General features: G+C 38.9%; 1 protein-coding gene across 1 annotated transcript in view; it reads right to left on the reverse strand.

Annotated features, from left to right (window-relative positions):
• Nucleotides 1-1092: 1092 nt before the first annotated feature.
• LIN52 (lin-52 DREAM MuvB core complex component) overlaps nucleotides 1093-25727 on the reverse strand; it is a 37760-nt gene continuing 13125 nt past the window's right edge. The window contains exon 6 of the mRNA XM_065752635.1: nucleotides 1093-2989. Within this exon, the coding sequence (XP_065608707.1) occupies nucleotides 2934-2989 (56 nt within the window). The 3' untranslated portion in view covers nucleotides 1093-2933. The remainder of the gene's footprint in view (nucleotides 2990-25727) is intronic.

A 25727-nucleotide genomic window follows, 5' to 3' on the forward strand; every position in this document is an offset into this window, starting at 1 on the left:
AATAGAACAAGAATTTACTCAGTTGGATTGAACAGTGAAGCATTAGATACTCCAAATATGAAGTGAACGCCCTTTATAACTATGCATTTAATAAACAATGGCACTCAAAAGTAACTAAAACCATAGGTTTTATTACCAAGAAACTGACAACAACGTTTAACATACCAATACATGAAAATACTTTATAGAGAACTGCACAAGCTCAAATAGCATTACTGAATTTTGATCTTACTACACTCTTCATACACATCATTTATCAAAATGTTTTTGTTTTAAAATATAGAAATTTACCAGCAATTCAAAGTTACCCATATGTTACTATAAAGATAGATGGGAAAGACATCACTGAAGAGGAAAAAAAACCCAACAGTGTTTAAAGAGGACATGAAAACTTCTAGTACCGTTTGGATATTACCAACTATTTACTTACTGATGGGAATTGAAGTAGTCACAGGTGGAAAACTGAAGTGGTGATGAGGAAAATGTGTCGTCTTATCAACTTAACAGCAAAGAGCCTAAGGAAGAGCACTGCCCAGGTGACTAAGCCAACAGCTTTTGCATCCCAGAGGACTCTTCTGGAAACTCAAGCTCCTGTTTGAGTTCTGCATTTGTTGTTGTTTTTTTTTTAATCAGATCACAGAGCATGGATTACAATTCTTCAGCTATCATGAAATACATATAAATATTACCAATAAAAATACAGAGCATTGACTGATCTCTACAGATGACAAAGTACAAAGCCAATAAATACCATTTCTAAGGCACGTATTATTTGCTACCCTACAGACAATAAGTACTGTGTGGTAAAGGTTTTTTGTTTGTTTTTAAAAGACACGTATGTTACCAGGAAATACTAAAAAGCTTGAAATTCCTTACCGGATATACTAGAAAAACATATACGCCCATGCCAGGCTTTGATATCTTCTCTTACACTCCTCCCCTTTTCAGTTCAACAAACCTGTATAAAATGCACAAATCTGTATTTCCCATTATGCCGTGCATGTATATATACTATATATAGTATACAAACTTACAACTACATTTAAAATGTATAATATCTAAAGCCACATTAACATTACATTAACTGCTTGTACCAGCAGTTTTTGTCTCTGAAACATCGCTCATAGCTCATTTAGATGTCTTATCTCTAATGTTCTCAAGGGATGAGGTCCTGCTAAACACAGCCCTACATAAACCAAAAAAGGGAAGTAAATCCCTTAAGTTTAAAACCACGCTCTCAAAATACCTAAATATTCAGAATCTGTGTATGGCCTTCCCAGGATGTGGGAGTTAACTAAATTTAAGCAGTTAAGTGGAGCTGTCCAAAACAAGCCTAGTTTTCACTGATGACAACCACGACCACAGACTGCAAACTAAAAGGCCACAGTCACCTCAACAAAAAACTCAGAAGTCTATTTGATTAAAAATCTCCTTTATCACACACGTAACTGAAAATAGTCTCTCTCTGCAAAGACAGATATTTGCAATGCTCTAAGGACAATCTATTAATGATGAGGCACAAGTACTATTTCCAAGACATTTCTCCTCTCACATGTGATTATCAGTCTGGGAAATGACAGACTTTGAAATGCAGATGCTAGAAGCAGCATTTCTAAATGGGGAAAAAAAATATTTATCTAATGTTTCAATACTATGTTTTACCTTAGACAAATCACAGTTACTAAATCTTCTAAGACTACTTCCTAGAGAAATTGGATAAAAAGAACAACTTCTTCTTGTAAACAAAATCCAAACATGCTCCTTAGCTTCTTAGGGCTGAACATGAAGAAGTGCATTAACAGAAAGAAAACGTATAAAACTGTAAGATGAATAAAGTTCAGAACTGTGTGCTAAGAAACTGGGTCACAGAAAATTCTCTCTTCAGAATTTCATTTTTGTAGGTGAAGGAAGCTTTGAGATCCCAGTTTTCCAAGTAATGAAAATACCAAGAATACTTTGTTAAGTGTGAACACTCCTTTTAAGCAGAGTACCCTGACAACAGGGCCCACGAGCCTGCCCATTCCTGGAATACTGAAGGCATTACTACTTTTCAACCTTATAACTCTACTGTGTTTCTAGCTCTGTAAGAAGCAAACTGAGAATTGCAGAGCGGGCTGACAAAGTTGGTTCTTTGTGTATAGGCTGAACTTGCTTTAACAACAGTTTCCTTCATGGTATAGTAACACTTCCTACTCCCTACAGTCTGTCAGTCTAGATTTCACTAGAAAACTGTAGCACTAAGTTCTTAGTACACACAATACTTGACACAAGCCATGGAAAGTGACCAATAGACGGAAGATCCTTCGTAGTACTGAGCATGTTTATCTGAAGGCAGTGAACAACTGGAATCTAATGCAGACTGCACTCAACTTCTACACTAAACGTAAACACTCCTGCAGAACCAATGCTATCAATCACAGTCCACACCCCAAACTGCTCTCCAGTCATTCAGCACAGAATTTGCATGCAGGAAATCAGTGCATGTACAAGAGACACAAGAGGGTCAATGCAACAGGATGCATTTGGCCAGCCTCATGAAGAGCTGCTGTGTACCTCATGCTGCTGCTGCCACTTGAGAACAATCCAGCAAGGTCGCCACGGGGGCACACTTTGAATAGCTGATTAAAAAAAAACAAAAAACCTATCAGGTGACTTCGTTTTTGCATGTCAGGGTCAAATCCTTCCATTTGAGTATCTTAAGGCAGGATGAAGCCTGAATTCCAATGCACCTAACCACAGTCCTTGTAACCTATGTACACAATATATCTCTCCTGCAAAGAAATGAGCTGTGGAAGTAAAAGAGGTGCTTGCTTCTGAAGGTCTGCAGCAAGAGCTTTGCACTTCTCCTTAGAAGTTTTGGGGTTCATCTGGATCCACAGTACATAATATGATCCAGTCAGAATACTTTACTGTCCCAGCTTCAGGTACTGCAGTTACTTCTTGGGTTTCTCTAAGATGTTCAGGAATTTCCCTCGAGTCATTTCTCTAGCTGAAATCACAAGGGAGGAAAAAAAAGATTAATACTGAAAGAAAGCCAAGAAACTCAAACAGTTGTGTATTTTTACAGTTTTTAAATAGAGGGAAAGAAATTCATTTAATTTGTGCTTCTACTAAGAGTAAACACTTTTTTTTTTATTTAAGTGAAAGGTAAATAAATCTGCATTACAGCCCAATTTCCTGACAATCTAGAAATGCAGGCAAGGCCTGGAACTCTCTAAACTCAGCAGTAATTCCCAAAGGCTTTCTTGTTACATAGAACCTCAGTTTTCTATTTCTACTTGCAGATTCCACTTCTCTGTCCTTGTAACCATCCACCTCCGAATGGTATAAGCCACATCTCCATCACTGTCTCAAAGCAATTGTTCCTGGATGTTATAATCCCATCAGAGATTATGGAACTCTCTCCATTTCAGGATTATTGGTCCCTGGATGCTACGACCAACAGAAATCAGACAGTATTCTCTCTCAGCAGTGTCAGTCCCTGGTTACAGTAATATAATGGGGTTTATACTCCCTCAACAGAGTTCATCTACGGACGGCGTAATAAAGCAAAGTTTATAGAGCTCTGGTCTTCTTGCTCTCTCTGCATTGTCATTCCTTTGATGTTTAATACTGCAAGGCAAGGCTTATACATCTCTCTCTCTCGGCACCATCAATCTCTGGTAGCTGTATTACACAGGGTTTACAAAGCCACTTTCCTGCATGAAACATTTCTGACTTGTAAACACATAAGCTCACAAACAGGCAAAGTAGCCCACATACCATCTTTGTCTCACAATACAATGCAATGCATTAAGGACAGCACAAATACTGACTGAGTCCTGGAGAGTGAGGATTTTCCCCACTGGAGTTTCCTGTCATTTCTTTTACATAAAGGTGTGAGCTTCGTGCTGGACTGACAGCCATCAAAACATGGAGGTTTTTATCCACAGGATTGATGAAAGCTTGCATGTCTCCCCACACCTACCCTACAGAGACTCTGAAAGGCAGAGATGGGAATTAATTTCCCATTTACTCCACTCAATTCCTGACCTCTTCTGAGGGGAACAGCAGCAATGACAATTAGCATTAAAAAACAACAACAACAACAAAAAAACAGAGGTGAGTTTCTTGCAGGTGTTGACCTTTTATTCAATATTACGGGTTATCTGAACAGAAGTGAAATATACTAAGTGTTTGTTTAGCCTAAAACACTAATACCATCAGGTAAAGACATTTTGTTACTCTAAGCTCTAAAGGTTAAAAATTGTGCCTTTAAGCCTACTCTTTAAATTATTACATTCTAACTAAGATAGTCTATGTCTTTCAGTGCTGCCAAAGAGACACATGAGTAGAAGGTGCTGAGAATGGCAGGAAACTGTTATTTTGTTGGGAATCAAGTTGTCTAGCACAAAGAATGTGATTAAATAAAAATGCGAGTTTCTGAACATTTCAGGTAGGAATAGGCTTTCCACTAACAGTTCTGTGGCACCTCCCTGCCTTGCACCATCAACAGTGCATGGTTTTGAAACACTTCTCACAGAGAAAGCACAAAACTGAACTACCGCTGATAAAGCAGAAAGTTTTCCTGAGTCCCATATAGGAGATATATGAATGTATGACAATTCTGCTCCCCCAAAGAGGCTGCACCCTATAAATCAGGCAGAGAGCATAGACTCCTTCTGTGCGCTGAGCAAAATTACTGTGGGTTGGGGGTTGCTCCAGAGCACGTGCCCTCCTGTTCACTTGTCATCTGAGATGTTAACATTTCTGATTAATTCACAGACCTCTCATTTTATTCTTCATTCCTTTATCCTTGCTATCCTGTTCTGCCGCAGCTTAAAGATTCTTACCGACCTGCTACAATAATCACCGCCCGCCTCCCCCCCCAACCTGGTGAAATTGTTTAGTGATGCCAACCGCGCTTTTAATTTGCAAGACATCAGACACAGAGGTAATTTATACCAACATCTGTTCATTTCTGACTTCTGAAACAAACTCGCACATGCTGCTACAAAATCCCATTAGGAGCAGGAGACAGCCTTCTGCTATTCTGTATTCCTCTTCTCCTCACATACTCAGGCTTGCAGCAGGGCTTTATTTTTAAAGATATGATGCCAAACAGAAAAAAAAAAAAAAAAAAAGGACCTTACATCTTTGTATATGTATGAAAACAGGCAGGAAATAACATCCTCATACCACAAACAAATCCCAGCCAAACTAAGGGCAAGTTTCCACAAACGCTGACAATCTTGTTTTCCCTGCTTCAGCTGCTTCTCTTGTCTGCCCAGGGATCACAGTTCAATGTATCCCTCATAAACACAGGCCAAATACATATTACACGGTGCTGCGTTCAAACGTCTTGGCTATTCCTTCCCCTTTGTTCCTCTCGGATCTGCACTGGAGTATGCCTTCCCTCAGCTTGGGTTTTGCACAGAAAAGCTTCAAATATTAAACTGACTCCACTGCTCAGCATTGCTTCTGATGAATGAATTCTTAGAAGCAGGAATATCATTTTCCAATTGGGCCTTTTGGAGCTTGCCAGAAAAAGAAAGAGCTTGTGAAAGAAGAAGCCATCACCCACATTCTAAATACACAGTCTGAGACAGCAAAACCCATCTTAAGCAACTATGCAAGGGACCAGAAGAAGCACGTTGTATGGCAGATAGAGGTGGACTTTTTAATTACAAGGTTGGACAGAACTGCAGTGAAAACCTCAGGGATTTATCGTGAAAACGGTCGCTTAAACTACAGACTTGTAGTGGAAAAGGGGCTTGAGCACAGGTTTCATTGCACCAGCAGACAGCCACTACAGAGGCTGTGCAGCATGAAGCAGAATCATGAATCTCCATGTCAAGAGAATTTACAGCCTTGCCTTAGCTGTGCATCTACTACAATAGAAAATCAACAATGGATATGATAGCAATAGCTTGGATACAAATTAATCTCACATAGAAGGGAGGAAGAGGAGGGCACTGAGGACCACAGAAAAAAACACTAGGATGTTATCAACACTGGTTACAATGGAAGTTGAGTGCTTGAATGACTCTCAGAAAGATAACTATTGTAAAATGTTTTCAAGCTGTTACAATTAATAGAGAATGCTACGCCCTATGAGTCAAGTTTGCTGCTGAGGAGAAGCAGATCTCAGGAACAGGTATTGGACAGTAAAGTCCGAGGCTGAAAGGAGAAGGAGAGATTTCTACTTGATAGGGGAACAGAATAAGGTTTAATATAATCTCTTCTTTAGAACTCCAATCCTTCAATCCCGCATTTAGCCTTGTTGCCTGGGGCTCCTTTTCTACTACAACTGTCCCCAAGCTGCTTCTTTGCAGTAAATTTTGTGGTTGCTGGTTGAAAAGATTCAGTAGTACAGATTGATTTCCTACAAGTGAGGAGATGAGGGATTACCAAAAGCAGTCTTGGTTAACAAGATTGGGTGCAGATCTCCTGCGAGAGCAGCCCACTCTGCCAGTGCTTTGCATCCTTTCACTATGACATATGGGTTTCATTACACAAAGATTTTCCTGATTTTAACTTGGAGGCGATTATATTGGAAACTCAGAGTTATCTTTACATCTGTAGCAATTTAAAGGTTAAGTAACTTTTAATCAAATGACAAGGACTCAGTGGTGTTTTTTTCCTACATTGAAAATGAAAACTGCTGTTCCATATATTCCTTCATGACAATTTAATTAGAAAAAAAACCACTGCACTGGAGACTGGGGTCCAGTCTGATTGCTCCCCATAAAAAGCCTTCTCATACATACAACAGCACAGGACAAACTGTGTCATAAGGTTTGGAGAGCCAAGAAATAATGGAAGGATTTACTGCTATAAGGTCAGCAACAGAAATAGTGACTTACATAAGAAACTCTCATCCAGGAGAATCCCTAAGCAACACACACATATATACACGTTCTTAAGATAGCATATATCTAAATACAGAAGTGTGGACTTGGTGACAAAATCTAAGCACAAGATGTGTGACAAACTTTATTTATGATACATTTATTATCATAATCTTACTTCCCACTGCTTCTGGGCATATCTCAAAACAAAGCCTGCGAGCATTTCCAAATCACACTCATTCTAAAACACGCAACTTGGGCAATTTTGACAGTGCTTCTCCTCCAACCTGAAAATGTATCCATGTTGATATCTCAGTGCCTTGACTACTGAAAAACTGGAAATACAATTAATGTCATGTGAACAGAACATGTTTTTAGCTCTTGATCACACTTTGAATGCTACATTCTTGACTACTCTATTTGGGGGCACTGTCATCATTTGTTAGATTTTCTGTTAAAATATTCCTCCTGTTCAGTCCCTTACAGCTGTACCTACAACAGCTAAGGGACTTGACTTTCAACATGGATTCCTCCAAAGTACCAGTCATGCATTTTCAAACTGCTGCGTCTTAGCACCACAGAGACAACAAAACTAAGAAGGTTTGTTTGTGAAGAGCTATCAGTGCAAACAACCAGTTCAGGGAAAAAGAACACAAATTGCAAAAAGACAGCAGAACACAACACTATACCCTTGTGGCAGAAAGGTTAACCTAAAGCTTCAGCAATTACTTCTTTTGTCCTTTGACAAAACGTTAGGAAAGGAGGACAATTATTTTTCCTAGTTGGCAGGATAGACAAAAAGGCACATAGAAAGATTCTGCCCAGGAGTTAGTGTGGGATTCTTGCTTGTGGGGCTTGTGAAAGCCAACATCAAAGCCAAACCTCTTGGCTACTTTCAACCTTTATTTCTCTTCCAAATGTAATAGAAGTCAGACACTAAGGTATAATGCAAAAGGGCATTCTAAAAACACAAAAAAAAATTAAAATCGACATTAGTATTAAACTAAGATAATCTTAGCATATATAGACTTTGTTAAGAGAATATTACTAGTCAGCTAACGGTCTGCACTTTCTCTGATGGCAGAGTTTATCCACACAGATCTCTATCCATACAGCTCCAAGTCTCAAGGCTCAATGCTCACATATACAGGAAAACCAGACTCCCAAAAATCTACCACCACCTAGATGCCTGCTGGCATTCATAAAAAGATATCCAATTACTTTGCCAACTTCATACTTCCTTAATGTAATTGCCAAATGAAATACTATTTGATGACTGCAGGCATCAAATCAGTGAATCCTGCACCAAACCCCATTTCACAAAGGTGGAATGGCCATCTTTGGTAGCAATGCTTATCACCTCCAATGAAGGTAGAACTGGCCCTTGCAGTTCTGCAAACCTGTGCTTCAGAAACCATTACATTTACACCGAATACCAGTGTAATAATCTAGAGCACCTGAAATATATTTTTCAGGAAAGATGTCAGAGAAGCAACATGAACTTCCAGGTGGAACAAGTTTGTGTTACCACGGCATCTCTCAGTAATCAGTATCAAAGCATTTGCAAAGTTTACCAAGGTTCATAATATTTCTGAGATATACGGTGATTTAATTCCCATCTCACAGATGGGGTCACAGTCTCAGCAGAAGCAAGGCACAGATGTACACAAAAGGTGTCAGCGACAGTACAAGAACTTGGGCCCTGAAAGATGAGTTCTGTCAAGACTTGCTACAGTATTTTGAAATACAAACATCATCCCTGGTACAAAGCATTACTTCCTTCCCTGGGTGAATGAATAAGATGGCAGAACCTACCCTCACTTCAGCTCCAGCTCGACCTGGTGTAGGGAACCTGCTTTGGCAGGGGGGTTGGACTCGATGATGTCTTGAGGTCCCTTCCAACCCCTATGGATTCTGTGATTCCAGCACAGTCTAGCATAACTTGTATGGAAATACCAAGGAAGGAGGGTTTGTACAAAGCCTGCTGTGAACAAAAATAGTTAGCACAGACTGCTTTTCCCAGTATGTAATAAAAACTGTCATCTCTGAAAGAGGTAAACAGCAGAGATTTGTAAAGTCCCAATCTGCTGAAACTGTTCAGTGAATATTTCCTACAGCACAGGTGTAGGAAATTTGGCTCATCTTTTGAAACCTTTTGGCTCATCTGGGCTGCATTGAGAGAAGAGGAATTGTCTTGGTTTGCATGTACATAGGTGGTTCTGGAAGTAATGCCTATTTTATTACCATGGAAACTACAACAGATACAAAGAGCACAATAATGTATTAAATACAGCAAATTCTCAGCTACAAAACTATTTTTCAGTTACCACCACTGTAAGCTGTGCATTCTTTCAAGTTATGAACATGAGCCTACACACAGCACCCTTTGAAGTCTGTACCAGCAGAGGCAACCCACTGGTGAAACACATCACCCACCACCTCACTGTGATCATGTGCCTTGTGTGGTCTCTGTAAACGTTACACCAATGCTGATGAATGGCAGTGGGTGCTGTTTTTACCCCCTGTGAGGAAGAATGCAGTGACACACGTTTGCTTCATACACACTCCTGCCATTCCATCAGACTGCCACTCTGCTGATACCCGTTGCACAGCAACAAAATGGAACAGGATTTTGGCAGAAAGGCTCAACCTCTACTGCTGTACCGCCAACATCTGCCTCTGACATCATGGGCCAACATAACAAAACAGAAGGAATTACTTCCAGAGCAGCAATCATAAAATATACAATATAGTTACTATGTAAGTAACATAACATTCTAATATACATATATTTATAGAAAACATTAAAAAAGTAACAAAATCATAATACTAGTGAGATACTTGCCTTTGCTTTTGTGAAAACAATGCATCAGCCTGGTTTGATGGCAGCAGCTGAAATTTTTTAGTGAGGTTTCAAAGGGTTCATTGGAAACTTGATAAAATTTTATTTTTTCCCTGTACTTCATCCTTGATAAATATTCACAAAATGTACGTATTGCCAAAAAGTGGTGACATGAATAAGACATGAAGTGAGGGATATTTCTCTCTGCTGAGATAGGTCTTATCAAAGTCTGGTAAAGAGACATGAACAAATTCTGGAGTTGAACACCTCAGTGTAACTCTACAAATTCCACTTGAAAATTAGCAGGTCATTTATTTTAACTGACTGAAAATGGAGTTGCAAATTATTTATTTTTTATTTGCAATATTGAAGAAGCCTGTTCTCAAATTTCTGTATCAAAACAGAAAAGTCTGCTACATACTTTTGCTGTTGATAGGACTGTGTTGAGGCAATGTACCAAAAGGCATACAATAATTTGCCCTCACTTGAGTTAGCACTGCACCGCACCTTCCCCATGCCCTGGTTTCAGCCCAGGCAGTGCCCATCATGCACTGGTGAGCATCTGTTGTGAGCAATGAGTGTGCACCTGAGGCTGGGCTGGGACATATGCAGCCCATGAGCTGAATGTGGACAGGCTGGAGCATTATGAACTGGACACCCAATGCTTTCCTGAATCACAAAATCCTGATGAGACCTCTGTCCATTTCATTGCTCTCCACCCACAGTCATGGCCTACACCTGGTGTGGGTGAAAGACTGCTGAGCTCCTTCAGGATTATCCTCTTGGGCAATAAGAAATTTATGGCAAACAGATTGAGATTTCCTCGAATACAATTTTATTGCTTACTGGTCCCAACAATAGCATACCTGAAAAAAAAAAATCCTTCTCTACAAAGTAATTGCCTTGTTTCCCTAATGAGACTTCCCCACCTTGCAGGGCAGCACCATTCTGTTTGCACTCAGTTGCAAACAATGATGTACAGAGAGCTTTGAATGCCAAAAACCACAGTGTTCATTCACATACCAATGGGCAAAGCCAGGCAATGAAAATATTTGAAGCAATGGGCAGTGACATCCCTGCTAATGTCCAAGGAGCTACTAAACTTACATTCCAGGTCACAAACATTGGGATGTGAAGATATTTTGTCCAAAGCAACCCACATATTAAGCAACGCTCCTACAGCACCTCCCACTTGCAGGAACTGACTGCAGTCAAAATCCTGTGAGGCCAAAGACCTGATCCCTTTGACCCCCAAAGCAGGGAAAGAGTTACATCTTCCCTCTGCGAAGCCAATAAAAACCTCTCTTGATTATAATTTAGATAAGAGCCACTGGATTGAATAATAATGTCTGAAACTCCCCTGGCTGTTTCACCTTGAGACGTCCATCACTGGGTTAAACATGATGCTAATTGCATTTGGATTGATTAATTTCTCTCACTCCTGTCTATTCGAATAATGCTTAACAAAATAATCACAGCACCCAGAGCCAAATCTTCTCCGTCAAAGGAATGAAGCCATCAGAACCAGCAGAGATGAAAGAAATGAAGATGACCCGTAATTACTGCTACGGTGATATCATTACCATATTATAGAAAATGAGAGTACGTGGGGGGAGAGGGGGCTGCGATTATTATTTATTTTTTAATGAAACCTCACATCCCAAGAATACAGATCTGACACAGTGGAGCATACGGAAATACAGAACTAAAAATATTATTGTGCATTAAATTGCAAAAAAAACAGCAAGCATTGTGGCTCTAGATGCATCAAGTGTCTTGTACTGTGGGTGTTTGTTCACTGTACTTTTCATTGCAATAATACTGTGCATATGAATAATGTGAACATTTAAGAGGCCTCTCTTCCCAAAAGGATGCTCAAGAATCTGCAACACAACTCACCCGTAACCCCTGTCCTTTAATAACACTGCAAGACATCTTTGAAGGCTGGTATTCAATTTTTTATACCACCACACCTAATTCTCTCTCTTAAAAGCCGATTCCTTTCTGAAAGCAGTTACAAACTCTGTCAACAGGCACTGTAGGTTATTTTCAACTATTCATTATGCTGGTTCTGTTCAGATACCAAATGCATCAAGTCTGAAAGAATTTAAGCTAGAAATCAAGACCAAAATAAAATAAGTAATATCCAAAAGGAAGGCCTTCCATTCCCTTTATTCTCCAAGATACACTCCCAGAGCCCCTCTCATTTGAGAAACAAATAGCTTGGCAATTGTATAAGATCTTCCGACACCTGTGCACAGCAATTCTGATTGTGGTTTATACAGTTCACTTCTCTTCATGCTGGTTATGTCTGCCCCCTAGTCTCAGACCGAAGACACAAAACCCCCACACAAGTAGCAGCTTTAGCTATTTATTCTGGAATAAAGCCAAAGTCAAATACACACACACAAAAAAATTCACATGCCAAAAGTGTCAAGACCTAAGACCAGGCACTGACTCATGAAGCTAATTACATGCTGAAAAAATGAAGTATTATATAACTTGAATTTATTCCTTTAAGCCTTATGTTCTAGTTAAAGACAGTATGAAAACTAATTGTACACAGAAGTAAAAGATACTGTCAAGAGTTCCTGAAGGAGACTTTACTAGCTACTACTTGAGCAGATTCAGCTCATGGAAGTTTTGACCATCAAGTCCCACAGATGTTAGGAGCAAACACTGGGATAGAAAAAGGGCATGTTATAACAGAAAGCACACTAATCAAAAGCTTTTTACCTGCTTGTATCAAAAAAGAAAATCTCTTCATGCCTTTCCCACCCTTGCAGAAGACCAAGAATGCCTGAGATTCAGGCAATCTCAAGAAGGAATCTTCATTAGCTAGTAACATGGAGAAATTAGATCAAATCAGTTTGCTCAGTAACTTTTGAGCATAAAACAAATGAAGAAATGAGGTGGAGAGGTTTGCATTGAATAGATGCATGCAGCTAGGCATGAGATGTTTTTAAAGGTGAATTGAGTACTTCTCAGAAGGCATGCAGGCTGAAGCAACATTTAAATTCCCATAAAACAGAGCACCATGATGCAGCTTCCCTTGCCTACAAAGGCAGCTGGTATTTAATGGCTGGGAGCAAAGCAGGTGAATCTTGAAAGTCACCATTTTTTCAAGTCTTATCAGTGACCAGGGCACGCAGGCCATGGAAATCTAAGCCCAGGAGCCAATAGAAACAAAGGGATTAAGAGTTATTAGGAGTAGAGAGAGAATTACATATTTACAGAACAGTTACTGAAAAATAATCGTGTAATGATTATGTAAGTCTCTATACTCCCTTTGGCTAATAATGCTGAGATACAAGCTGTAGGGTTATGCAAGTCAGGACAAATAAATCCACTCAGAAAATGACTAGGCATGCCTTACAGAGAGGCCCACAATCCTGTTTCAAGATGAGTACAGCTTCTTTTACTTCCAAAGGAAGAAATGGAACTGTCCGCAGATCATCCACATAACCAAGCACTGAAGCAAAACTGAACTGTTAAATTTAACTTCTGTCAACAATCCTCACAAGAGGTGTCTGAGAAAAGAAGCTTGTACCAGGATATTCTGTATTTCAGAGATGTCTTTACTTTAGGAAAAAAATTTAAGTGCTTTCTAATCCCAAGATTCCTTATTGAAACATTTTTCCATGTAGATGAGTGCTCCCCTTGATGTAACAATGAATTACCAACATTGAAGGCCTCCACAAGAAGATTCATGCCTTACGTCTGAGCAGTACTATTTGATTTACATAGTAAGTAAATTAATCTTAATTTTCTAATTGGTAAAACACAATGGAAGACTTCTGCAATTTCTAGAAATCCAAGTTAAAAGTCTATGTGAACAAATACAACTAAAATATTGCAATCTCTGTGTTTCACAGAAAAAAAAAATAACCTCAGTAAAGCAGAATTATGGAAAAGCAGCAATAGACTGTTGTAGGCTCTTGTAGCAGAAGAAAAGCTCTACAATTGCCTCTGTCATTTAATTCTTTTCTCCACATGAATCAAAGACATTTATTTTAATTACTTCTCTTATCCCTGTCTTCCTCTTTCAAAGTATTATTCACTGCTTGCTTCAGCCCAGCCACTTTTCAGTTATTCTACTGACTCAGCTCATGCTCTCTACTGGCCATAAGCCTCTTCCCCCTGGCAACAACAACCTGAGCTTGGGAATATTTGAAAGTCCAGAACAGGGTACAGGAAATTCAAAACCATCTTTACCAACTCCATGCTAGTCACAAGACATCTCAGGAAGTGAGCTGATTTAGAAATGTTATGCTTCTCACATCATTCAAATGCTACTAGACTAAAGCTCAAATCAATAGAGGAAAAAAAAGGCATGCATTTGGAAGAGTTAAAAAACACATGAAAAGCATTGTCATTCAGAGAAACCAACACTATGCTCAATTTGACTTAATAACTAAATTGCAATACTACTCAGGGCTGTTGGGAACAGAGAGATACAGATAAGCGGGCTCCGCTACAATTTCTGCGTTTTAGCTGTCAAGATGCTATAAGGTAACAAAGTGACACGCAGATGTAAAAACTACACCCAAAATCAAATCCTCACAGACCCATAAACAACTGGGAACACTCCACATGAAAATCCTCACTCCTAGTTCCCATGTTTTTTGTTTGTTTTTAAAAAAACCTTGAATTGGATTTGAATAAAAGATACAGAGGTATCATTCTCCTGATACATTTCAAATACAGGAGCCAGAGGAAACTTCAGTTTTCACTTTTCAGTTGAAAACATCTATTGAAAGCAGCAGAGTTAGATTTGGTACTCCTTGGCTTCCACTAACCCCTTCATGTTTATTCACAATTGATGCATGCCAGCATTCTGAGGCCACGTCTACCATTACTCTTACAAAAGCTGAATAACAGTGCCACAACAAACTAGTGTTTCTCAACCATTACTCAAAAGCAAATCCGAAGGTATTGCAGCAAAGTAACTGTGAAACCATCTAGAAGAAAGCTCAGAAAAGTAAAACAGAAGAAAGGTGGTGATGGCCACAAAGAGTCTCCATAATCTTACTGACTAGTGAGATCACTCTGATGACTGAGGGAAACTTTGAAAGCTGGGAGAACCCAGAAGGCTCCGTGACCCAGAGACAATGGGACTAGAAGACATATTTGAAGGCAGAAAAAGTTAAGTAAAAAAACGGAACTCACTTCAGCTCCCCAATGTTTTGGGCATACCAGAGCACAGAGGACACCACTAGATGTACTGCAAATTCAGTCCAACCTGGCTAGGGCTGTAAAAACAGATGCATATGCAACCTTAAATTTCTTTCCATAGCATTACCTACCTGCTACATTCTTGTTTGATACTGTTTCCTAACACTGAATCCCCAACACAGCCGCTGCTTTGCTTCAGGGAGGTCTGAGCACCAGTCAGAAATCCCAGAAAGATTGAAAGAATGGTTTCTTTTATCCAAGTTTTAAATACATATTAGCAGACAAATTGTAAGCATTGTTTAATTTTAAACATGCTTTTTCTTTTCAAGTCCACCAGGTACTTGTCATTAAAATGCTGGAGTAACCCAAAGAACTATTGGTTGAAAAGCAAACAGCACCTTGGCCTGCTACCCAGAAACATCCATCACCCAGCCCGTTTCTGTTGGGATTTGTGCTGACTGACGTCTTCTGCAAGTTAACAATTAGTTTTTAGCATAAAAGTCCTGCGTCATCATCATCATCTCCCCAGGAGAGAGAAACAGGCTGAATGATTTTTAGATTATATGCTCTGATAAGACACAGGCTCCTGACTCCCTGTGCACCAGTGCCATGCAGGCCACCTGCTCTATTGAGCTGCCACTGGGGACATCCTCAAAAAGGTTTAATAATAAAGTTCTCTCTAGAGATGCAACTCAAAGCATGCTCTGAATATACATACTGTATCACTGACTGAAATCTTGTAAATAAAATCCTATCAACAGATAAGATCTAAGATCAGTCTCTAGAAAAGTGTAATATGGTGTATTGTGAAAATTTTCCTATTAAACACAGATCTGTCATGTTGCAGTCACACAAAAAAAAAAGTAACAACTGATAGAGTAGGGCAGATCAGTGATCCTCCCAGTCAGATATCTTGTCTGACTGCACCCACGTTCAGAAGCATCACAGGAAAAAGGGAACACCATTATGAAAACAAACAGAATAATGGGCTCTGAAAGATTTCTCCTCTTCTCAAGTGCTTGTTTTGTATTCTGAGGCAGTTAATGTTTCATAGTTCATTTTATAGTTTATTCAGATATAACTAGATGTTATCCATTTAATTGCTCGATTGTTTTTCAATAGCTGTTCAGTACTTGATCCAAAAAGAGTCTCTGTATGGCAGATAGTTCCACATCAAATTACTCATTGTGCAAAAAAAAAAACAAAAACCCAACATTTCTCTTCACTTCTTTTCATATGACTGGTTTCCATTATTTTTTTCTGAATTCTACGCTTCTTATTCATTTCAGAGCTGGGAATCAATATGAATTTTCAATTTACCTTCTCAATTGCAGAGATGTAAACTGGTAACTTAAAAAAAATAGAGGTCCCTTTTTTTTTCCCCCTTCAACAGTCTCACAAGGAAACCTCTTGATTTCTAAGCAGCTCTCTAGGAATGGCATACTTCACACTCTCTTGAAATCGTTCCTGCTAAAATGCTGCCTGAAATGACCCAGAGTTATGTGAAGTTCTAGGAGCTAGAATAAGAATTTCTTCCTCCCTTGGAACAAATTATGAAGCCTTATTCAGAAACAAGAGATTGCAAACAGTTACTAATGTCCAGCAGAAGAGGTAGGAAAGAGCACAGAAATTTGAAGTGTCTCAAGCATGAAGCCACCTACCCAGCTCTACCATGCTGGGGACTGTGCTTACACTTGGCTGCTCCAGGCCATTCCAGGAGCTCAGGAGGCCTGACAGGTACATGCAAAACAAGTGTAAACATCACCACAACATTTACCAGCTGTACATAAACTCCAATTCCATCCTGTAACTAGCTCTCTGCCAAGTTTAGATAGATCTGCATGAAGATTCTGTTGAACAGCAAGTTCCTAGTTCAGAAGCATCAAGTCTTAATTAAGAATATCAGAAAAAATTGGCATACTATTTCTATCAGTTAAAGAGCTATCAAGTTATGCTGGCCCTCATACAGGTCACTGTGTCATCATCTATCCAACCCAACTTATGCTAACTATTCTGGAACTACTCTTTACAAATCTACCAGTGTGAGAAGCCTTTAGGGATAAAAGAAAAAGTAAAAAGCAAACAAAATTCCACACTAGTGTAGCCTGACAAAATCTTATGAATGCATATGAAGATCAACTATTAACTTTCTTCGAATTCCCTCACCAGAAGTAACAGCAAATTACAACTTCTTGAAAAAATAAAAATTTGCTGTTTACATAAGAGACAAAGAACTTGACAATACTGTGGTCAAGCAGCCTGTAACTTACACAGAAAACAGAGGTCCAGAGAACAAGTTTTACAATGCTGCCTCCCTTCCTTCCTTCATAATAGAAGCAAGGCTGCAACTAATTGTTGCCACACTTGGACTTCAAGTACTACTTCTGTTTCTGATTTAGTTCTGAATTTAGTTCCAGCTAGCTACATGTATGTACACCTTGAATTACTACTATAATGCCTGAAATACTACTGTAAGCACTTTTGATCAAGTTATTACCCTGCTACAGAGCATACAAACACTAGATAAGCAATTTCTGTCCTAAGGAACTTCGGAGAGATGCAGCATAAGTGCAGGCTGTATACATAAATGAGACTACACTGAACAGTACCTTATATCCAAGGGATCATCTTGCCAGTCATCAGGACTTCTATAAATATTGTACAACTCATGCAAGAAAAATAAATTAGCTCACTGGATGTTTACAAAGTATCCCTCTGAAGAATGCAGGGAAACCAATTTTTTAGAAAATAGCAGTAGTTCATAGTAATCTGCATTCTTGACTGATCAGAATTGGCTATTGTATTCCCATTACTGAACAGAGTATGTCCAATAAGGCACAGAAAACCCATGAAGAGGAAGAGCAGTTGGATAAAATAAAGATGTTTGAAGAAAACTGTCTAAAGAGCCTGATGATAATCAAAATGATCTCATCTTTGAGAGTAGAACAAGACTTATCAAGATTGGAGTAAAGAATCCTGGAAGAAGATATAAACTTCGGTAAGATTTCAGTGGATAGACAGGAAAGGTTTTATTTCATAAGTTGAACACAAATAACATTTCATAATATTGAACAGAAAATTGGAAGATTTAGATTATAACATGGATGTTTGGGCTTATTAAAGTGCCATTATACCTGGGACATGGGGCTAAATAAGGGACAGAACATCAGTGCTGTTCACAGTCACTAAGAAAGAGGTACCAATTTTTTCTCTAGAAAGGTAGCAATGTTAGCCATTAGCTCCTAGTGTCTAGATACTCTGAAATGGGTTTATATATTGTTCCATATCATGACTGTAAACAATATCAGGTGCACAAAGCTGTCTCATACAGTTGATGGTCATTCATAACTCCACATGATAATCACGTAGTATACAAACTATCATTTCTTGCAAGTTAATTGTCTGCTTAGGAATAGCCAAGCAGTTTATTTTGCATACATGTACAGTAACAATTGTACAGAAGTGAACTGAAACTGCAGTGATCCATATGCAAGAAACTAACCAACCCACATCATCAGCCTCAATTTATTCCTTGCTGAGATAGATGTCGCCATTGGCTTGAAAAAAACTGTATCCCCCCTGGAAATCCAGCAGCAGTTCTGAGCTAGTGTGTACTGTGAGAACATACAATAGGATGAGTGCTCACACTACCTTTGGTGCCAAGCTTATTGAAAGATCACTGCTTTTTCACACACAAGATAACAAACCAAGATAAATGCCAGACAAACAGATGGACGCACAATGTAAGTACGGAAAGAGAAGACTACTAAAAAGGCTTGTCCAAGTGCTAAACGTCTAAAGGAATACTTTGGAATCCTGAAAACAGACTTTGTTGCAGGGTACAGCATGCCAGCATTAAATTCCTTTCTCGTTAATCCATGGTTGCATTGGCTTTTGTTTTACCCACTAGGCAGGGGGCACTCAAAATCCTCATTAGGATGTGATCTGTAGCTATGCACCAGGGAACAGGGAAGAGTACATTCTGCAGGCTTTAAGATTTTTTAGTTAAGACACTGCTTTGAAAGAAGAGAGAGTAGCAGGTACATTTTCATTGCCATCTGCTGGATACAAAGGACAACACTAATGAACGTTAGAAAGCACTGTCTTTCACTTATCATCAACACATACTAACAGTTCTCTCCTCTCCATATACTACCTAAACAGATCAAAATTGAAGTTGTCCCAGTGAGCAGATTTTAACCCCACTGACCGTGTCCAGTGCACCCAAAAAAGCAAGCAAGCTTGAAAATATTTGAGTGAGTATACCTGTTACTACTGCTAAGAATCCAGGAGGATCTCACAGTGAACATGATTTTCTACTAGAATTCAAGAGAATTGGATATCTGGACTACAAAATGTTTCCACATCAGGCCTATGTTATCTCCCATTTTAGAATGCTTAATGTTACTTTTTGAAGAAAGCAGTTTAACAAAAAAGACAAAGCTTTTCCTCCCTCTTCCCTACAGGGTATTCATCCCATTTAAAATTATTAGGAATTACACAGATAAAGTAGCAGAAAAAAACCTGTTTGCGAGAATAAAATGAAACAGAACACTGAAGAGACAAATAATTTCTGTTGCAAGTCCAACACAGAAAATATCCTAGAATTTGAGGCTAGATATTTAGGTATTCACTAATACAGAATGAATTAAAGGTTGGCTTTATCTCTAAGATAAGCCAGCTTTCTGAATTCCATGAATTATCTATGCTCTGGTTGTTCAAACTGCAAAGCTTCATGAAATGTCTCAAAAGTTTGCAGAAACCACTGATGTTACAGGTATGCATAACTCTTCATAATAGACATCCTGACCTTTCCTCTTGTGATAAAATTCCTGGGGACTGATGATATGATCCTCTTGGTCTACTGAGTCTTTAGGTCAATCTACTGAATTACCTGTACACAGCAAAGGAACAGACATGAAAGCGGGTCAGGCATAAAACTGATATAATTGGTATAATAGATGCAACAACAGACCGTACTCCCATGTCCTCAAATACAAAAATCATAATTGCTGATGTGAAAAAAAACAATGGTTAATAAACAGATATTCTGCTCTTCAGTGCTCCATATGGCAGCCTGATGGATTAAACACCAGCAGAGTGTTGATCACCCTAAAAGCTCATATTGAGATGATCTGGGAAATCTATCTAAATTTACGAATTCTGGTTAATTTAATTAAAATGCTGCATCACTAAGTGCCTTAATATGTAGAAAGCCATAAGCTTACGAGGTTTCTGGCCTGCTTACAAAAGAAGCTACAGAACAAACCAGTCAGAATCCCCTTTTAAACTAGGGATGTACAGAGGAAGACTCCTGAACTAGAAAAAAATCAAAGTTTACACGCAATGAGAAGAGAGCAGAAAAAAATCCAAAATAGGCAAATACAGGGACAGGGGATAGAGGAAGACTAAGGATGCTTGTAGCATGACAGTAAAAAGCAGTCCAGGCACCAAGCACTTCTTTGAAAGGGATAAGCTATAGTTAAAGTAGGGATAAGAACGGTAAAGGAGTTATAAACAGACTGCATATTGATGAGTATGGAGAGAGGAGGGAGATTCAGGAGTAGAACTGCAAAATTCTTAAAATACATTATCTCATTCTACTGAATACTGCAGAAAGATGAAAAAGCAAAGGCTGTGAGAAACAGATGGATAAAGGCCTTTCTGGCCTACACCTCTTCCTCATACAGTTTAAAACATGACTAGATTCAAAACTATCTACAAGGTTCTTGTATGTTTGAAAAGAGCTATATTACATATTGCTCTCGGGTTTCCAGACTGCGAAGAATGGATTTCAGTGACTAACGTACGAAACAATGCATGTTTGTGAGGGGATGAAGGCCAGGAAGTCCCAAAAGAAAGAGAGCCCATGCTCAGCATGCTTGGCCAAAGGTAAACCTAATGCTGTAATCTATCTTTTCAAGGGAGCCTTGAGATCAGGCTTCTTCAACCAAGATGCACTGTATACACAGTTTAGTTCATCTAAGTGGTGGTAACCATTCATTTTCGACTGTGCTGCCAGCATCAAAGAGTGTGAAAGCTGGCTCAGTGTCAAGGATTCTCTTTTGCTTGAAGCATGGTTGGATAAAAGAACAAATTCCTATCCTAAAAACCCCTTACAAAACAAATCAACCCCAAAATAAATTTATAAAATGAAGTAATAGCAAGTTTCCTTGGGACCACAATAGTTTAGGTCCATCCCTTGTTAAAAATATTAAACAATTTTGGATTTTCTTTTGTTAATAATCCTCTATATTATTCTGTTTATTTAGAGAAACAGAAGCACTTGCTCCAGAATGACAATTTGTTCCCCACTTAGACCAAGGGATGGAGTTCTGCCTGAAAGACAAAGAATAGGGCATGTGAAGTTGTAAAGAATGTCTTGTGCTAAAAGTCTAGCACAGAATCATAAAGGAAGACAATCACCTGTTAAAGAACACCCCAGCTATGCTTCTGCAATGCACGTGACGAGAGAACACTGATACTTTACAAGGGTCACTCTTACACTAATATTTCCAATATTAAAAAACTTAGGGAACTTGATCTGGAGTAAATGAAAAAAAACCAATAGGCCTAGTGAAAAACAATCCATATTTTAAAACAGCTCAATCACATTTATATTGCAAACTCCAGTACCATCTCCACACTTCCTCTAGACTATCTCCATCTACTTCTTAGAATATCTGAGCATGATGGAACCTCTCTTCAGAAAGGAGAGTACCAAACTTCTATGCTAACACAAGCATTAGGTCCAAAAAAAGAAGCAACGAAGACTGGAAGGAAACATTGGAAAAAAAAAAACACCTTTCTTCCCCTAGCTTTCCCTTAAGTCTTCTCTGTTTCAGAGTGATCAAGTAAGCTGCTTTCAAAACAAAAGGAAGCGATATAACCAAACAAAAGCAGATCTGAAAGGTGAGCAAACCCCACAAGCTACACAGTCATTATTACAGTGCCGACAGTGCACTTGTTAAAAATGTATATTTTAATTTTCTGTATTGCTAAAGGTCCCAATTTGCCCAGGGATCTAGCTAAGCTGCCATTTTCTACCACGACAGAGTCTAATCTTTATTTAATGGATTTAGCATCTATCTTCACTGGAGTGGTCTCTAAGGGAAAGGGGAGGGGAGTATGAAGGGGGACAAGAGATGATCAGAGCCCCCCTCTCCTTCATCCATCCGGCACTCATGTTTGTGTTCAAAATTCAATTACCTCCTTATTGATACTTCACAGAGATATTTAAGCTGCAAACATGAAGCCCTGATTTCCCAGGGGGCCATGCCCCTCTCTATTTCACTGCTCTGCTTCCCCCAGGGTGAATTCCTAAGGCGTCCATATTAATAGGTAATCAGTCACAATTCATTTATTAAACAGCTAGCAAGGTTTATCAGCCTGCCCTGATTAGCCAGAAGAAGCTACTGAATTCCTAATTTATTTATGGAAATGTAAGTGTCTTTTCGAATTCCATTCATGAAAGAGCGGGGTGCTGAGGGTCTGGCATGCAGAATTCTAACAGGAAAGCAGCAGGAAACCTGGGATCCGGGAGCTCTGCAGCTTCAGCCTAGGAAACACATGACGGTGACCCCAGCTTGATAGATTAGGGACAGAACATGATGCAAACATTCACAAAATAGGTCTTCAGACAGCAGGCACTGCCACTCACTGCAACCACAGAAAGAGGTCCTTACATGGGGCAGGCTACATGGTTAAGCAGCACTGCGAATCTGTGATGAAGTAATGAACAAACAGAATATTAAAGAAAAGTATCATAAATAAAACATTCAGAGTAGTGCTGAAGACAACTGCCACGTAACACATAAAAGCTTACAAACAAATTCAGCTCCTTGAAATTTTCAGAACTTTTAGAATTACGATAACAAAAGTAAATGTAATTGAAATTAAAAAAAAAATGCAAGCACTGCCACTACATTTTCCATATAAGGCACAAAAGCTCCAGGACGCTGCAGTATTACCAGGACGTAAAAACAGCTAATAGGAAAAAAAAATAATTCTTCTCTACTGTTGAATGCTCAAGGCCATGGGCCACCAAGGCTAGAAACCACTTCCTTTTTCATAGAATCATTAGGGTTGGGAAAGATCACCTCATCCCTCAGTGCCACACTTACACCATTCTTGAACACCTCCAGGGACAGTGACTCCAGCATTTCACCATTCCAATGCATCAGCACTGAGAAGAAATGTTTCCTAATATCTAACCTGAACCTCCCCCAGTGCAGCTTAAAGCTATTACGTCTCCTCCTGTCACTAATTACCTGGAAAAAATGGCAATGATTCCTTTGAACTCTACAATCATTTCTGAAACTTGTATATATCTGAATTTTACTCACCACAACTACTTACATGTAAAACAGTTAGGAAGACTACACTAGATGTTTTTTCTTTCCTTACAAACCTGAGACAAGTTCCACTGTTTCCTCCCTGCCTGTAGTATCTTTTCTGAACAGTTCAATTGTCAAGTAAGAATAGGGTTTGTACTGCTAATCCCACACACAAGCAGGACATCCCTCAGACAGACGCGAGAGCCAAAAGGTTGTTTTCAGTTTTGTGATTTAGCTTACAAAACTGAAGAGGCTTAACATGAAATAGAAATATAGACAAAAGCATGTTTAAATAGATCAAGAGCATTTCTGTACTACTAATTCTGACATACTTAGCAGACATTTTGTTTGGTTACTTCAGAACTCTGATTATTAACTGACTGGAAAAGCATTCTAGTCATTCATAGCTACACCTACGTTAGCATACGTTAATAGCTACACCTCTGAATTTACATACACAAGGCTCAATTGTTAAACAAGGTTTTAATTAGCTTAAGAGTTCATTATGAAAAAAAATCACCAGTGTATTAAAACTTAAACATCCCTACTTCAACTACACTGGTGCAACACACGCTTGAAAATAAAGAGATACCATTTCCTCTCAAGTTACAGTGGTCAGATACGAAAAGATACAGCACATGCAATAAATACATTCAAAATGCTGGCAAGAATGAACACCTGAATTCTCCTAAAACCAGAAGTTGTATGTTACAAATGTTTAAAATCAGGAGTTGCATAGGGAAACAAATTCAGGAAGAATCATCTTTCACTACTCAAGAAGTAATCAAGTGATTCACTGTTATCAGTCTATGTTTTACACAGACAAGGGTAATTCAACACATTTTTCAAGATTTCCAAATACCTCTCCTCAATGATATAAAGAGGACTCAATTTTGGCACAAGTGGCAGATATCATGTGGTTTCACAGCAGGTCCTAACATCTAATCAGGATGTGGCTCCCAAAAGCCAGGTTGTCTGAGCCTCACTGCTTGGGAACAGCAAATGCTACCAGCAAAATAAAACAACCTGTTCCCCTCCTGAATTTAGCCATACTTCACCTTTTCTCCCATCAGCAGTAAATTCACAATAGCAATTTACTGTGGTCAGAGCTTGAAATAAGACCAAACTCACCATCAAGCATGTTAAGCAGCATACTTGTGCATGTTCTTACTGCAAAGTTCACTGAACTTCAAGCTCCACGTTATTTTCACTCCTTCAAAATATAGGTTCCTCATCATACAGAAAACAGCAGCACCATTTGGAACAGACATCCAGTGAATGCTGCCCAAATGTGTTGGAGAATGTAAGCTATAATTAATTTGCAGTTATTTTTAGTCTTCACAGATTGGAAGAAAGCATTCAAAGCACAATGAAGGAAAGCAATACAGCACTCTTCCTAAAATTGAAGTCAATTGCTCCAGGAGATGCAAACTGCCGTCACCACATCAGTAAACATTTCTTCCCTGCTTACATTTCGCATTTAAATTTTACACAATGCTGCTTCCACTCGTGCACACACCCAACCAACAGGCTTACCTGCACAGTTCCTTTAGTATTACAACAGAGAACACAGCATTATGATCTTAAACTGCTTGACCCAAAGTGATCATCAGGAAATCCATTTCAACATAACTGAATTTGATACAGAATGCCTAGTGGAACCCACTTTAACACTGCATATCCACTAAGCTCAAGACACAACTGGGATTCATGGCCCCACATAAAACCCAGAGGAAGAGTTTTGAAATTAAAAAGTGTTATATACATATCCCTTCCTTTCTAAATGCCTTTTGATAACAAGTGATGGTGAACACCTATTACTCTGCTCTAAGTTACTGTTCATTCTTTTGTCCTGTCTCATCTAGTCATCCATCTCAAACATTTATTTCTCACACTCCCATAACAAAGCTCATATACTTCTAAGGTTAGTGCAGTAATAAACCATATGGTTACAAATAAAGGATAATTATTTCCTGTCTTTCTTGCATAGACAGTTAATGCTGATACCACTATACTTGTAATGGCTTACATAAGGAACTCTGCAAACTGCATGTATAAAAATTACCTCCTACACTCCTTAAAAACTATAGTTTGTGTGACAGCAGTTTACATGCACAGCAGAAGACAGTTTAAGACAGAAGTGAGACTCTTTAATTGACCACATGAAGGAAATTAGTTTGTAGTTGCACGTTCTGTATTTTACTGATGAAAATGAGGTCACCATTTGAAAAAAAGTCTTATGAGATCTTTAATGACATCAGGTTATTAAGACCTTTGTCACAGACCGCACTAGAAATTTAACATTTCCAACAGCAGAGAGCCCCCTAGAGCTACTGCAGGAAAACAGTTCAGCAACCCAGTGCTGCTTATTACAGCTTTGGACTCATTTAAGCTCCCCTCCAACTACTGACCAAAACCAAATGTATCTGGTCCACCAGAACAGAGATTATAACCTCAAGTGAGAAAACAGAAAACAAATTTTAACTTGAAGTACAAAGCAATCTGTAATTCAATAAATCATAGGAAAGTAACTGAACTACGTCA

The sequence above is a fragment of the Cyrtonyx montezumae genome, unplaced genomic scaffold (assembly GCF_038088225.1).
Source record: "Cyrtonyx montezumae isolate F1298 unplaced genomic scaffold, pur_monq_1.0 scaffold_10, whole genome shotgun sequence".
In the NCBI taxonomy this organism is placed as follows: Eukaryota; Metazoa; Chordata; class Aves; order Galliformes; family Odontophoridae; genus Cyrtonyx; species Cyrtonyx montezumae.